The 15581-nt window shown below is 36.6% G+C and overlaps 1 protein-coding gene across 1 annotated transcript in view; it reads left to right on the top strand.

Moving 5' to 3' along the window:
• Positions 1-9110: 9110 nt before the first annotated feature.
• The window catches only part of LOC107555899 (uncharacterized), a 68877-nt gene continuing 62406 nt past the window's right edge, over positions 9111-15581 (top strand). Inside the window, exons 1-2 of the mRNA XM_016238841.1 lie at positions 9111-9121; positions 9505-9686. Of these exons, the coding sequence (XP_016094327.1) occupies positions 9111-9121; positions 9505-9686 (193 nt within the window). The remainder of the gene's footprint in view (positions 9122-9504; positions 9687-15581) is intronic.

Here is a 15581-nt window from a genome sequence, read left to right as displayed (position 1 = left end):
TTTTTCCTCAATGGAAAGCATATTTACACTGTTTGAATCGTTCCCTGTCCCATATATAGTGCACTACGTGCCATTCACTGTACAGAAAATACTAATTCTATGGACAAGTGACCGATTTCAGCCGCGGCTTCAGCGTCTATTTTATAGTGTAGGGGCGGGAGCTTCGGATTCTAGAGAGCATTTGATTGGACAGAAAGTTTGATGAGAAGCTGAAGTACGATGTGACGTCAAAAAAATCGTTGAGCCGTTTAGGTGGAAGTGACGAACTACAAGCTTTGAATGCTTATATCTTCTAAATGCAAATGTTGTCACTGTTTTGGAGCACACTGCCTTATAGATAACCTTAAGACTAACATATTGATACTAACACCCAAAAAACTTTAATTTAGATTTCATGGGGACCTTAAAGATAGCAATACACAAGTAAAATTTTCTTAATTTTTATGATTGTAAATACAATTTTCCCACATGTGACCTAAGCAAGCCCACATCGCACTAATGGTGGTGAACTAAAGTGGTTTTATCATGAGGAAACCAAATTAACCTTGAACTTTTGAGATAAGAGCTTGACATACATTGAAAACACGATAACTTTCAGAACTCAAAACTTCCTCCTCATGCCAAAAAGAGACTAAGCTGCAGTGCACAGACATCTGAATTTATCATCTGCTCCTCTGCATTTCTTCCCAAAGTTTCTTGGCATTAAAAATGAGCAAGTGAATTTCATTTTAAACACATCTGCTGATCATTTCAGTCTGATTTTAACAGTATGTTTGGTGCATAGACTGCTGCAGTGATGGTGTATTTTTGTAGGCCAACCCAGAAGTTAGCATCACACAGTTTCCGCCAGTAAAAACCCAATAGGATTTTTCTATTGACGTTTGGATTATTGTAGAAAATAAGCTCTGCTACCAATAAAGCTTATGATTCTTGCACGTTTTATTCATCATGATAATCTTGACAAATGAACAATCCAATTGGCAGAATTGGAAAGCTAAATGTAGGCTTATGTAACTACACAAATGTACACAAACTTCAAAGTTTAAGTTAGGAAGAGTGTGATTATAAACACAGCGAGGCTGGGAAAGCAGACAGTGAGTTAAACTGTTTGCCATGATGACACTGAATGTCTCTGACAGCCTTTTTAAAGACAAGTAAAAGCTTTAAAACATTCACAACTGGGGCATTACTGACATTGTCACAGAATAAAATGTGAAAATACCCTGAGCTTGTTTTAACCACAAACCTACAGTAATTTCAGCCATGTTACCCCCAAAAAAATCCCAAAAACCCTACTGACTTCAGGACGATCAATCCGGAAGTGCTAACTCATTTCCGAGGTTTTGGACTACAGAAATATGTCAACCCTGCAGCACTCTATTTTAGCGCAGTGCTCATTCAATATGCAAAGGTGGCATTTCTGAAAGGTGCATCAATTAAACCTAAGCAATTTCATTTTAAGAACCAAATAATGAGTGCAAACAACCTTTTACTAACAGTGTAAGAGGACCTCATTCTCCCTCCTCTCCCTAAAAAGTGGCAAAAACCTTATAAAACACAATACAAAAACCAGAGCGTATCTGTTGTGTGTGAGCGCACAAGTCTGTAAAGATTGATCGCCATCATCATGGAGCATCACAAGGAAGGGCTGGTGAGAAACACAGGTGCCTTAGCCAATGACAACCTTCATCTTTCTACATGACAAACCAAGACAAGCATCATACTCTCCCTCTTTAAAAATCACACCGCACATTCTCTACAGAGAGACGAGGGCCAGTGGCCTGACTGCATTTATCACTGCACACTCTGTTGAGCAACACCATTACATCTGGACAAATGTTAAATAAACAAAACGTCTCTGTTAGTCTAGCATTATCATATCCCAGACCTTAGCTGGAAACCTCATACAGGCAGAGTAATAAGAGATAATTTTCTGCACCACTAGTGGCACCAAATGGAATTGTAATATGTTTGAGGAGCCTGATTGTTCCAGATGTAACAACATTAGCTCAATCAATGGTTTGAGTTTGGCCTGGGACTACCTGTTTGTTTAAACCACGGCAGATGCTTGAAACTCGATTTTGAAAGCATTTCTCACAATTCCATTTGGTGGTACAGAAATTAAATACTTCACCTTTAACACTTGCTAAGTACCAAATGACAGTAAAATAGACTTTGGCATGTAAATAAATAAAAACGGAGTTCTGAATTGTAGTATGACACTCGTAAATAACGTTGCAAATTGCGTGTTTTGACCAACTTCAGTTTCTCCAGCACTTACAGTGGGGCAAAAAAGTATTTAGTCAGCCACCAATTGTGCAAGTTCTCCCACTTAAAAAGATGAGAGAGGCCTGTAATTTTCATCATAGGTATACCTCAACTATGAGAGACAAAATGAGAAAAAAAATCCAGAAAATCACATTGTAGGATTTTTAAAGAATTAATTGGTAAATTCCTCGGTAAAATAAGTATTTGGTCACCTACAAACAAGCAAGATTTCTGGCTCTCACAGACCTGAAACAACTTATTTAAGAGGCTCCTCTGTCCTCCACTCGTTACCTGTATTAATGGCATCTGTTTGAACTCGTTATCAGTATAAAAGACATCTGTCCACAACCTCAAACAGTCACACTCCAAACTCCACCATGGCCAAGACCAAAGAGCTGTCAAAGGACACCAGAAACAAAATTGTAGACCTGCCCCAGGCTGGGAAGACTGAATGTGCAATAAGTAAGCAGCTTGGTGTGAAGAAATCAAATGTGGGAGCAATTATTAGAAAATGGAAGACATACAAGACCACTAATAATCTCCCTCGATCTGGGGCTCTACGCAAGATCTCACCCCGTGGGGTCAAAATGATCACAAGTTCCACCATAATTTGCAAATAAATTCTTTAAAAATCCTACAATGTGATTTTCTGGATTTTTTTTTCTCATTTTGTCTCTCATAGTTGAGGTATACCTATGATGAAAATTACAGGCCTCTCTCATCTTTTCAAGTGGGAGAACTTGCACAATTGGTGGCTGACTAAATACTTTTTTTCCCCACTGTATTGTGGCAGTACATATAGAATTTTGCTTCAATTAATACATAAAAAAAAAAAAGCATAGGAAAAGAAATGAATGTCTTCATGCTTTTGTGACAGGAGGCATTTCATAGGAGACAGAGATTAGAAAAAAATTATAATAATAAAATAATTTCATTGCCACAAAAATATTTATATGAATAGGTAATAGGGCTGCAAGATAAATCGAAATGGAATCGAGATCACGATTCGACAGAAGCTGCAATTGTCATGTGTATCTTTCAGTGAAGCACAGTTCTATGATCAGCAGTAAATTTCCATCCAAAGGCCAGAGGGCGCTCTCGCGCTGAAACTCCAAATACGCCTCACAGAAGAAACCCAGAAAATGCCTACTGCTGCAGCTGAATAAACAGAAGATTCAACTGCTTTCATTGATTCAACATGACTAATAAACACACGACTACGGCAATATACGGTTTATTGGAGTTCTTATTATTATTATAATTTTCATTAAAATAAAGTATATTTATAATGCAATGCCTTTATCACTGCTTAAATACTATGAAATATGTTGCGTGCCTTATTCTGTGTAAGAAGCCACATCATCTCAGAAGGATTTATTTCAAACACTCGACTGACATTATGAAGTGAGTTTGGAGTAAAAACATGTTATTAAATGTAGTATTTTCACACGCTTTCAGATGGAGCAGCATTAACTTCACAGAGCCGTAGCTCACTGAGAAGCTATGCAAACAGCTGTCATTATCGCAAACGATTTCATAATCGCACAATAAAATCATCTGCAATTTTTTTGCGTAACTTGTCAGTGATCTACGGCTGGCTATGTGTAGTAAATTCTGCTCCATCTGAAAGCACATGATGATGATTTCCTGCTGATTACAGAACCGGCATTACTATCAAAATGCGTATGACAATCGCATTCGATTAATCGTGCAGCCCTAATAGGTAACAATGAATAAATAAAATATATTATAAATAAATCAAATTAATTAATTTAGAATCATTTTTTATAGATAACAATAATGCAAAACACATTTATGGTTATTATTATATTATTAGATTAAATATTGATGGACATAAATTTCTCAATTCAACTGCCACTGCAAAGTAAAAAGTTTAAAGACAAAGGTGAAGGATCAGAGACAACGTTCTCTTCCTCCTCACATTTAATCAACTCTGTATGAGCAAATGGGGTCCAGCGGAATGGACAGCCTGTGCCGACTCGGTGACATCCCAGCGGCCCCAGAGCCTTGGGAGCCAGTGAGTGTGTGAAGATGACAGTCAGGTCTAATTAAAGTACTGCAAAGCTGAGAGACCTGAGAAATCACACCTCCTCTGACTTCAGCCATGATGACAGCGGGAGCAGACATGGTGATGCATTATGTAGAAATGTCAGAGCAACTTACTGAAGTATTTGAGAAGACCATCTTTCTTTCATCAAGTTACTCAAGTCCAACATTAACTTTGAATGGGTTATTTCATAAAAGATGAAATTTTTCAAGAAGACTAAGCTCAAAATTGGCTCGTTCTGAATTATTGCACCTCCTGATGTCAGCTAGAATACAGTAACACCTAACCACATTTAGATGTCAACAATGCCTATTTAGTTTTCAATTCAACATTAGCACAGTGAGGAAATAAGAAGAAAGCAGTATATATTTTTATTTCTGAACACAAAAATATAAATCAGTAAACTTATAAATCAGTGCTGTTTCTTGCTGCGTGTAGCACCTACAGCTCTGCATTCCTTACAAATGATCCCAGAATTAGTCTCTGATTACACATGTTTTCACACAAATTGGTTTGTGAACATGCCAGAGTTTAATTTCTGCTTTGCAAAGAGCCTGTTATTGAAAAATGGAGCAGTGCAAACTATATTAGACCCGACAGCAAGCACTCTTCCCATAAATAAATGCACAAAAGTGCAGCAAAAATGGCCTGTTGAATACTAAGGGTCAGAGAGAGGATAAAAAAAAAAAGTTAATCAAAAAACTAAATTATTATTTGCTGTAATAAACCTTGACTAATATTATAGTTAGAACTCATGGAAAAATAAAATGATAGAAGTATAACAATAGTATAAAGACCCTTTTAAAGGTGACATATGAAAATCTGACTTTTCCAGGTTTTAAGTGCTATAATCAGGCTCCCGGAGCATCTACCAACCAAGGAAATGTGAAAAAGATTAACCCAGTAACTTTGTTTTGGTAAGCCTTTTTCTGCAAGCGTCTGAGAAAACCAGCGCATCTGATTTCGCTCCCTTGGTGATGTAGGATATCAGACCGAATCAGACAATCTAAGATTTGGTCAAAACCGAGTTGAGGCACGAGGAGTCACAAAAATTCCACAGAGGCCCAAGACAACAGCGTTGCAAAGGGATCTTCATTATAATATTAAGCGATTTATTTCCCAGTAGTTAACCTTCACAGACATAACCGACTGTTTTTGTAACTCGTGTGTTTTTAACGTAAACTTGTGTGTGAATGAGAACTTAGTTTAGTACTCACATGCTGCGACAGCCGCTTTCTGTATGTGTGCTTCGGATGTGCGCACTCAGAAAACAGAATATCAGAAGTTTAAACCGCATGATTTCAGTGCGATAAACATGATAATCAGAACCAAAACATATGTTTTTAGCAGGTACAAGATGTAATGGCACAGCTCTATTCTGGAAAAGGGGGCGGGGAGCAGCAGCTCATTTGCATTTAAAGAGACAAGCCCGAAAAACTGCATTTTCAAAATGATATAATAAATGATCTGAGGAGTATTTTGAGCTGAAACTTCCCAGACACATTCTGGGGACACCAGAGACTGATATTACATATTGTAAAAAGGGGCATAATATGTCTCCTTTAAATCATATCTCGACAGCATTTGCATTGCAAAAAGTCTGCACATTGTAAAAATTTGATTGTTTCTCAAACTACCCATCTTTAACACTAAAATGTACAGTTTCGGCGCACAGACAACTGCAGCATTCAACTCCATTCAGAGACAAAAGAGTCAGTGTTCTACTTCTAGTCCCATCAGGTTTCCACCCCTATTTGGTGTACCACCTATTCTTCAAACGCTCTGTCCAAACCTGACAGTCGACCAATAGAGCGGGCCCATTACTGTCTGGCAATCATCATGTCCTGTACCCGTTACAAAGACTTTCATTTGGCCTTCCCTTAGCAGTGGTGTTCGAAGTGGGCATTATCCTAACAACACCAGTCCTTTCACAAGACGGTGATTGTTATTATCATCCACTGAACAGCTTTGAGAGACAGGCCTGATCGCGTCACGTCGATCAATGTGAAGTGAACAGAACAGGTTGGAAAAAACACATGCTGTGCACCACTATTTCATCTGATGAGCATCTACGGCTCAGGGGAGTGAAAAGAACATGCAGGGAAGGAATGGGGTGATGGAGGAACACATCTTTTTGCATATTCCTAGCTGAATCTCTTGGTTGCTGTGTTTGAAAGAGCTCCTTATGGACTCTTCAACTCAACAGGGATGGTCTGCAAATCATTAACTTGGGAATAAACAAATCTTCAACAGACACACATGACAGATTTCAGCAGCATGCAGAAAAATTTTATTCTGAAAATAGAAACATGGTTTTCAGTTTCTTTCCAAACTAATCTCTTAACCCAAAAAGTATTCCGAAAATTTACAGAACAGAACTGTGATTTGTTTTTTTCAAATAAAAATCATAATCTCCAAAGTGCTAGAAAATAAAGTGATAAAAACTGACTAGGCTAATAGCAGGTTAAAGTATATAGTAGTACATTAAACTCAATAAAAAACATTTTATCTCCCATGTTTGCATTCGTATCAAGATCCCCCCACTTTTGTAAAGTTTTCACTGTCACTTTTGATCAATTGACAGTGTCCTTTGCAACTGATAAATAAAGTATTATTTTCTCTCTCTCTCTCTCAAAAAAAAACCAACAACCTCAAACCAACAATAAAATAATCCTTATGTCTTCTGAAGGCATACAATAGTTTTTTTTTGTGATGAACAGTCCAAAATGTATCTCATTTACAGATAATCTATTTACTCTCAAATCTCATGACCCACTGCAATCACACATATAGCTTCAGAATACCATAATAAAGCACCAAAATTAAATGGACTAATTTATGTATTTTAGCTTAAAGGGATAGTTCATGCAAAAATTTAAATTCTGTCATCATTTACTCATCCTCAATGGTCCCCAATGACTTCCATAGTATGGGGGGGGGGGGGCCTTGGGGCGAATACCTTTTTTTTTTTAATATATATTTTTGTAAACGATTTTCAGAAAGTCAAACATCACCTAAACATTTTTTTTTTCAAATTTAAGCTCTTCAAAAATATCATAATGACTTTTAATTAAGAAATTGACTACTCATCATAGAACAGGTGCATGGCGTGCACAAATTGAATGCATTTTCACGTATATTTTTGAATAACATAATAGATCTGGACAAAATTAATGAGCATCTCATTACATCATTGACCTAAACAAGACCTTTAAAATAATTCAAGAACATCTCTTACATGATATCAAAGCATACAAAATACATTTTCTATCACCAACATTAGTGAATCAGTTTTGACATTAGATAGATGCATGGTGAGCATAAGATGTTCACACATGTGAAGCACAAAGCTGGATGTGTATAAACACCAAAAACAAGACAAACTCACTATAACCCGTGTGACCTTATTGAACCCATAGCAGATTTTATAAATGTTCTTAATGTTAAATGGTGTAGGAAAAACTAGGGACACAAATGTAAATGTTCTTCAACCACTGGCAAAAAAAAAAAAAAAAAAACTTAAATTGATGAACAGCTCAATAACAATCAGAATAAACCATTCTTTTGCCAAGTAATATCATTTACCTATAACTGCAGTCAGCGGTTGCCAAATAAAGCAATTTATCAGCCACCTAATTAGAACTGACAGTCAGAAGTATCAACATTTTTATTTAATATTTGACTAATTTATTTTTCAAACAGTTCAAAGTTAGTCCCTCAGTGTTGCTATTTAATTATGTAGACCATATTAATAAGTATTTTCTCATGTTTTCATGCCTCATTACTTAAGGAAGGCACTTAATAATAGGCCTACAGTACCAATTATTATATCATATTTGCAATGTTCGTGCTTATGTGTCAGACACACTGTAGTGCCACCACCTGGATGTGACAGTGGTACCACACAACTGTCTTCCCCCAGCTGCTTAATGCATACTGCAACTTGCAGTGTCCGGGCATACTGTAAATCCACACTGTCACAGTTTTCAAAAAGAAAAACAACTTTCAAGTGTCAAGCCAAAAGTTAAAAGTTTTTATTTATTTATAAAACATACACTTTAAGTTAGTATTGTTGGACAGTTGAAATGTGAATGTTTATATAGGCCTATCTATTTTTATTATTAGTTTTATGAAGTTAAATCTATAAATCTTAAAAAATATATATGCTGGCTATATGCCAAAAATGATATTCACCTTCTTTAGACATATTTAATCAACATTGAGTAGTCACATTATTAGAATAATTAGATATTACTTATTTCATTCATACTGTAACTCTTTATAAACTCGATAATCTGTATCTAAACTGTCTGGAATGCCCTTTAGTTTGCTCCTTAGCAAAAAAAAATTTAAATGTTTAAATTTATAACATTTTAAGGGACAATAGGCTATTTGCCATCTAGAAATGATTTTCTGTCATACTTTTTACCTATACTTTTCCTAACCATATAAAAACACACTGTCTATTTATGTCAAATACATTAATTGGATCAATTATTTGCCCCATATTTTAAATATTTGGGGGTTTTCTGTCATTTTCAGTGACATAATTTCTGACGGTGCTTCTAACTACAGTATGTCCAATTTCTTTACTAAAAAAGATGCCCCAAGATAATACCATGTATTTGGTACCATTGTAAACCCATGTGTTTTTGAGCATTCTTTGATAATTCTTTGAAATGCTTTGTAAAAGCCAATGAAAATACAGTGTGAATATGGTAATTGTTCAGTGCCATGACACATATAGTATCATGCCATTCCCATATAGCCTAACATGGTACAATGGTACATCTTGAGTATCATGGTACACCATTGTAGAATTGTACAATGGTACATTGTGTGAGTTTATTGATTGCACCACACCAAAACATGGTTATATGACACACTGCCACTTTTGGCAACATTGTGAGATCCAAACAGTTAATTAATCGCCATGGTACCTCACTGATTCTAGGGACAGACTATCCAGGCATGATACAGGGGTGTTGATGAATCCCAAAAGACAATGTCTTATTGATCATTCGAAACAGGTTAATAGAAACGTTTCTATTACAGAAATGCATTTAGAATATAAAAGGAGAGCTTTAAGGGCTAATGCAACCACTGTGCCAAATATGTGAGGTGGAGCTTCGTAACAGAGTGTGCACCCCCATTTGTTTGAATTGCAGCTGCCCTTCTGTAGTAGGCTCCTCTTTCCAGCACAGCGCAGTAAAGCAGCTGCAGGTCGATCGGTGGAAGTCATTCACAGAAAAGGGATACTGCACAGGAGACCTACGCAAAGCGGAGATTGCGGTTTATGCGTTGCGTTTTACGCACGGTAGAGTTTCCTCCAGAGAAAGGACATCAGAAGGTAAAAACACTCTCTCAGATATTATTACCTTACCTTTAAATGTAGTTATTTATAGAAACCGCCTCTAATGTTCTTGGAGTAGGATGATACTGTGAAGTACTTTCTGAACTTCTGCGGTCCAGAGTTCTGCGGCCAGATTATAGCCTATAGGCTACTGACTATCAACCTTTTAGCGAATCTCTTGAGATTAAATTTTTTTTTAATCTGGGAAGAAAATAAATATATAATTGCATTTGTTTTATTTTCATTAGAAATACAAAGAATTGTCCCATTTCAAAGAATGTTTGTAATAAATATTTGCTAGTGGGTTTGCGTGAACAAGTAGCAATTTTAGTTGCTTTTTATAATTATCAAAGACTTCATGGTTTTCTAATAAAACCTGGTTTATGGGCACATTTTCTATCTTTATGGTGATATCAAAACCCTTATGGGGAATGTCATGTTTTTAAACGGTCCTCTTCTCTCAGTTTTATTAAAGAAAGGACAATGTTCTATATAAACAGTATTCAGTACAGTATACCTTTATCCTGACACGGCATTTACTCGCTGCTCACGTTCTGTTCAGGATCCGAGGAATTTTGCTTTCAGGCTCTCAGTAAAACACTTTATCATCGTTTGGCATTTGAAGGACATATTTTTACTTTTCATCGAGAATAACCTACTTTCCGCACATGATTTGCGAATGAGATTCTCAGAAGAGATAGAGGGAAATATTTAACATCTCTCAGCTACACCTACAGTAGCCTAGGCTATATCGTTGTGTTTTCGCGCAACTTTATAAGCCTTAACAGAAAAGCTATTCGTAGGATATTTTATTTGTTATTTGAAAAGCGTAACCGGTATTTATTTATGTATGTATGTATGTATGTATGTATGTATTATTTATTCAGGCTATTTAACAGTCTTGAGTCGCTATGTTTGTGACTGAAGGATAGCTACTGTCAGTCACCTGTCATTATATAGCCTAGCTATGTGAATGATGGGCAATGGTGATGCTATTCAGAAAGGTAAATAAGACATTTTAATATAGCTTATATTTTTCATAGGCACGTAGGCTACAGTAAAAACAGCAACAATAAAGTTTCTTTTATGTAGCGCCTTTCTATAACTTAAGCTCGCTTTACAACACAAAACAAAGGCGCCAATGCAGGTAGTCTACAATAAAAAGAGGTAAGACCAATATGGCTATTTGGTCAGCAATGTGAATATGTAGGCTACATAGTATCACATCTAATGGCAGTTTATTGATTTTTAGGACATGTTGGTGGGCGTTGAACTTATTATTGTGGGTCATATCCGCAAGACACATATTTCTTGGCAGTTTTAACTTCTCCATTTTCAGCCTCGCGCATTTTTATAGTGAGCTCAAATCTGTGCCTCGTCTTTGTTAGCTACGCTAAGTGGCTCACATTGAATTTCTCTCTATGTTAAAACCTAGCCGTTCAAAAATGTGACTTCATTTTAACTCCACTTTTCTTTTCACTGTCGTTTGAACTGAAATGATTGAATTTGGTTTTGCACATGATGTTCAAGTTATCTTCGCGAACCGGAGCAGGTGTACAGAACATAGATTGCAGTGCTGGTCACAAACGGTAGGGGGCATTGTCGAGTCTTGAACCATAGGCTACACTCTCATAAGAGATAGCACACAAACGCCGATGCTAGAGAAGGAAAATCACCTGTTGGCTTGAAACAATCTAAATCAGGGGCGCTAAATCTTGGAAACTACCTTCCTGCGGAGCTTTAACTCCAATCAAACATACATGAAGCAACTAATCAAGGTCTTTTGGTTCATCCTAGCGTAATAAAAACAACTTTAAAACGCTGTAATTTAATGAAAAGCAAACGATTGAGTGGTCCAAATCTGTTCCAGTGCTTTAGATTTCACATTGTTGTAAGCAGGGATAAATGATGGATGCATTTGATGTTCCTTTAAGCTAAAACCAAAGAGCTTTTATATATCAAGATGTGCAAGCTCACATGCTCTCCTAGGACAACATCAAGGTTTGATGTAAGTCTGATCAGCACATTAATTTGGAAAATGAAGGGGCTTGAAAGGAAAATCCTTATGGATCCAGGTATAGTATTCTCAAAGAAAAAAAACTTTTCCTCTTGGGAACGAGTGTGGCTTGTTTTGAAATCCTTTTTTTTTTCTTTCATAGACCCAGTTTCATCCTTGATAGTAGTAGAGAGTGAACAAATCCTATGATATTTCTCCATTGTTAAACCTTGAGACCAGTGTTGGGGGTAAATCATTACAAGTAACGCGAGTTATGTAATCAGAGTACTTTTTTCAAGTAACTAGTAAAGTAACACATTATTTTTTAATTTACAAGAGAATATCTGAGTTACTTTTTCCCCCCCCAATTTATTGACTGACAGCTCTCCTGTCCCCATGTTGAGAGAAATCAGAAGATGTTACTGTAGTTCTAAAATAAATATGAATATGCATTATTCATCTCACTCACAAAAAAAACCCACAGATTCATTATTCCTCAAAATGAATAAAAATAGTGCAACTCAGAATATGACGCAAACCTGCAATAATTACAACACAAATATCCTTTATGTGTTTAATCCCATTCTAATGTCTTTGCTTCTGACCTTCGATGATCCAGTACAACTAATAAGCAAAAATTACTCTAGACAAACATTTGTGTGTCTTTTTTTATTGCTGAAGTGTGTTGAAATGTCTTCTTCTGCATTCTACTGTACGGACGTAAATTTACTTTCCTTTCAGCCTGAGGCTTATTCATTTCACTTTTGGTGTGAAAAGGCTTTTATATTTGCCAAAAATATAACTTTTTTTATTTGAAAAATAAACAAACAAGCCCTGTCCAGATTTAAAAAGTAACGCAAAAGTAACGTAGCGTATTACTTTCCATAAAAAGTAACGTAATTAGTTACTTTTTTATGGAGTAACGCAATATTGTAATGCATTACTTTTAAAAGTAACTTTCCCCAACACTGCTTGAGACCCCACTGTCTTTCATTTAAAGTGAGAATAAATTAGGTCTGGTTTAGTATGTTTAGCTTGTCTATCCTCAGGGAGATTTGGAGATATATTTACCCAAGCTTACTCATTCTAGTCAAGCACCGTCTGTCCACTTATTCCTACCCAAACACCCCTCACCGCAATGTTGATATGGATGTCTCTTGGAAAATGCATCTCAATTGTTTATTAATGATGCTTGCTTCTTGGGTTCTTGATCAGGATTTCTATAGGTTCAGACTATGTCAATTTCAAGAGAAAACCTCAAGGGGGTCCTTATATTATGACTCACTCTCAGAGGTCTGACACTCCACAGTAGATTGTAATTACTCATATGATGAAGGAAGTCTGGTGCTATTGTGTGTGTCTACGTGTGCCTGAGGCAGCTTCTGAACGTCTCTCTTAACCAAAGAGGCTGTTTGTTTACCGGTCCACTAAAGGCTTTTGTGTATGAGTATTAATATTCATATAGCCTTCCCCCCCCACCACTACCACATGTGTCAGTTGATTCATATGTTTTCGTAGTGCATTGAGCCTCGTCTTTTCATATGTAAAGTAAGTTTTCATGTGTAATGGTCTTAGATCTCTTGTCAGGTTGTAAGTGATTAAGTAGTAGCCTCATCTGGACGTCGGTTAGTGAGTGACATCCATAGAAACGAGGCCTGAAAATGCAAGGAAATCTTATCTGATCATTTGCATTTGATATCAGCATAAATAATTTTAGCACTTGGGAAGCAGCCCTTATCAAAGTTTTAGCGATGCATATGTAAGATGTGCCATGTGAATTATTTCTGATGTGGAGTCATCATTTGAGAGGGGACAGTATGGATAAAAGTTTAATGGGAAAGAACTTGATCTGGCTGGCAGTAGATATGACTGCATGGAATAGAGTGTCAATGTCAAGTGTACTTCTGTCTTGTTTTGGGGTTAGTGAGGTGTCTGAACTTGAAAATTGTGTCATTTTTTGCTCACCCTCATTTTCTTCCAAAATTGTAAGGCATTCTTTTTACTGTGGAGCATACAAGAAGATGATGTCTCCATATGTTTTACCATGCAATTGAAGTCAATGGTCAGCGAAACGGTTACCAACAGGTAACCAACATTTTTTATGATATCTTTTGTGTTCTGCAGAAGTATTAAAGTCACACAGCTTCTGTATGTTATGAGAGTGAATGATGACAGAACCATAGAGGTGTAAAGTCATAAATTCCCAATAATTCCCTCTGAAAAGCTGTCAGCAGATTCTTCATGCTCATAATACAGTTTTAAACATTCATTAATGTCTGAAGAAGCATTTTCTCTATCAGCACTTCTTCATTTTGAATATTAGATCTCCTCAAGGCACCCAAAAATCATCTTTCTGAATTATTCTAATGATATCTTCCATAAGAGCTGGTCTGCACACAGTGTGTGCGCTGTGCCTGAGTTTCGAAGTAAAAGATGTTAAGGAGCCATTCATTAGTCGACACCATTCGGGTTCTTCAAAACCATCTTTATAATCACTTTTTTAGCTTTTGTTTAGCATGTTTAGTTCTTGAGTGTTAAACTAACTGAACTAGCTGAAACTTACTTTTGCACTATACTAACTTAAAGTGTATGCACTATGCACAGTGCTCAGTTTCAAAGCACTTTAGAGGGGTGTAAGGTAACTGCCAGTGTAGGCTGACATTTTTTAACTTGACATGGCTTGAGTTTTTAACCATATTTAAAGGATGGTTTCTAACAGGCTCTTCTGGAAGTCTCTAAGTGATGTTAGACATATAATCTTATAATCTCTGATACTGGCTTGCTGTTTATTTATCCTGAAAATTATTTTTGATTTGACATTTCCTTTTTCTTGTATTGATAACAAGCCTCCACAAGCTTTCATGTTTTGCAATTGCGGCCTGTTCTTTACTTGATCTTCCCAACCTGGTAACCACCATGCCTGTTTCTGCCATGTCTCTGTTTTAGCTTTTGAAAGAAGCTTCTTAAGGTTTGACCAGTTTTCAATGTAGAGAGTGTTAATGTACATGATAAATATAAACCCTGTGTAAAAGCTGACGTTCTCTTGATTTTGAGCAAAATTATTGTGATTATTAATAGTATTTTCCCGACTGTTTTCAAAACTACAGAGGTACTATGATGCATTCTCACATGACGAACTAGCAAGTGCTTATGAAGATCAATAGGGCGTTAAACTTGAATTATTTACTTTAAATGCTATGCTCTCAGATCTCTGCTTCCCACATACAGTGGTGTGAAAAGGTTTTTGCCCCCTTCCTGTTTTTTAATTTTTTGCATATTTATCACACTTAAAAGATTCAGATTATCAAACTAATTGTAATATTACACAAAGATAATGCAAGTAAATGCAAAATGCAGTTTTTAAATGATGATTTCTTTTACTAAGGGAAAAAAGCTGTCCAAACCTGCCTGGCCCTATGTGAAAAAGTAATTGCCTCCTAAATCTAATAACTGGTTGTGCCACGCTTTGCAGCAACCACTGCAATCAAGTGTTTGCGATAACTGGCAATGAGTCTTTCACAGCGCTGTGGAGGAATTTTGGCCCACTCTTCTTTGCAGAATTGTTTGAATTCAGCCACATTGGAGGGGTTTCGAGCATGAATGGACTGTTTAAGCATCTCAATCGGATTTAAGTCCGGACTTTGATTTGGCGACTCCAAAACCTTAATTTAGTTTTTCTTGAGCCATTCAGAGGTGGACTTGCTGGTGTGTTTGGGATCATTGTCCTGCTACATAACCCAAGTGCGCTTGAGCTTGAGGTCACAAACTGATGGCCGGACATTCTCCTTCAGGATTTTCTGATAGAGTGCAGAATTCATGGTTCCATCAGTTATGGTAAGTTGTCCAGGTCCTGAAGCTGCAAAGCAGCCCCAGATCATCACACTACCACCACCATG

This window comes from Sinocyclocheilus grahami, unplaced genomic scaffold, assembly GCF_001515645.1.
Source record: "Sinocyclocheilus grahami isolate Dianchi unplaced genomic scaffold, SAMN03320097.WGS_v1.1 scaffold549.1, whole genome shotgun sequence".
Lineage (NCBI taxonomy): Eukaryota > Metazoa > Chordata > Actinopteri > Cypriniformes > Cyprinidae > Sinocyclocheilus > Sinocyclocheilus grahami.
This window is presented reverse-complemented; position numbering and strand designations above follow the sequence as displayed.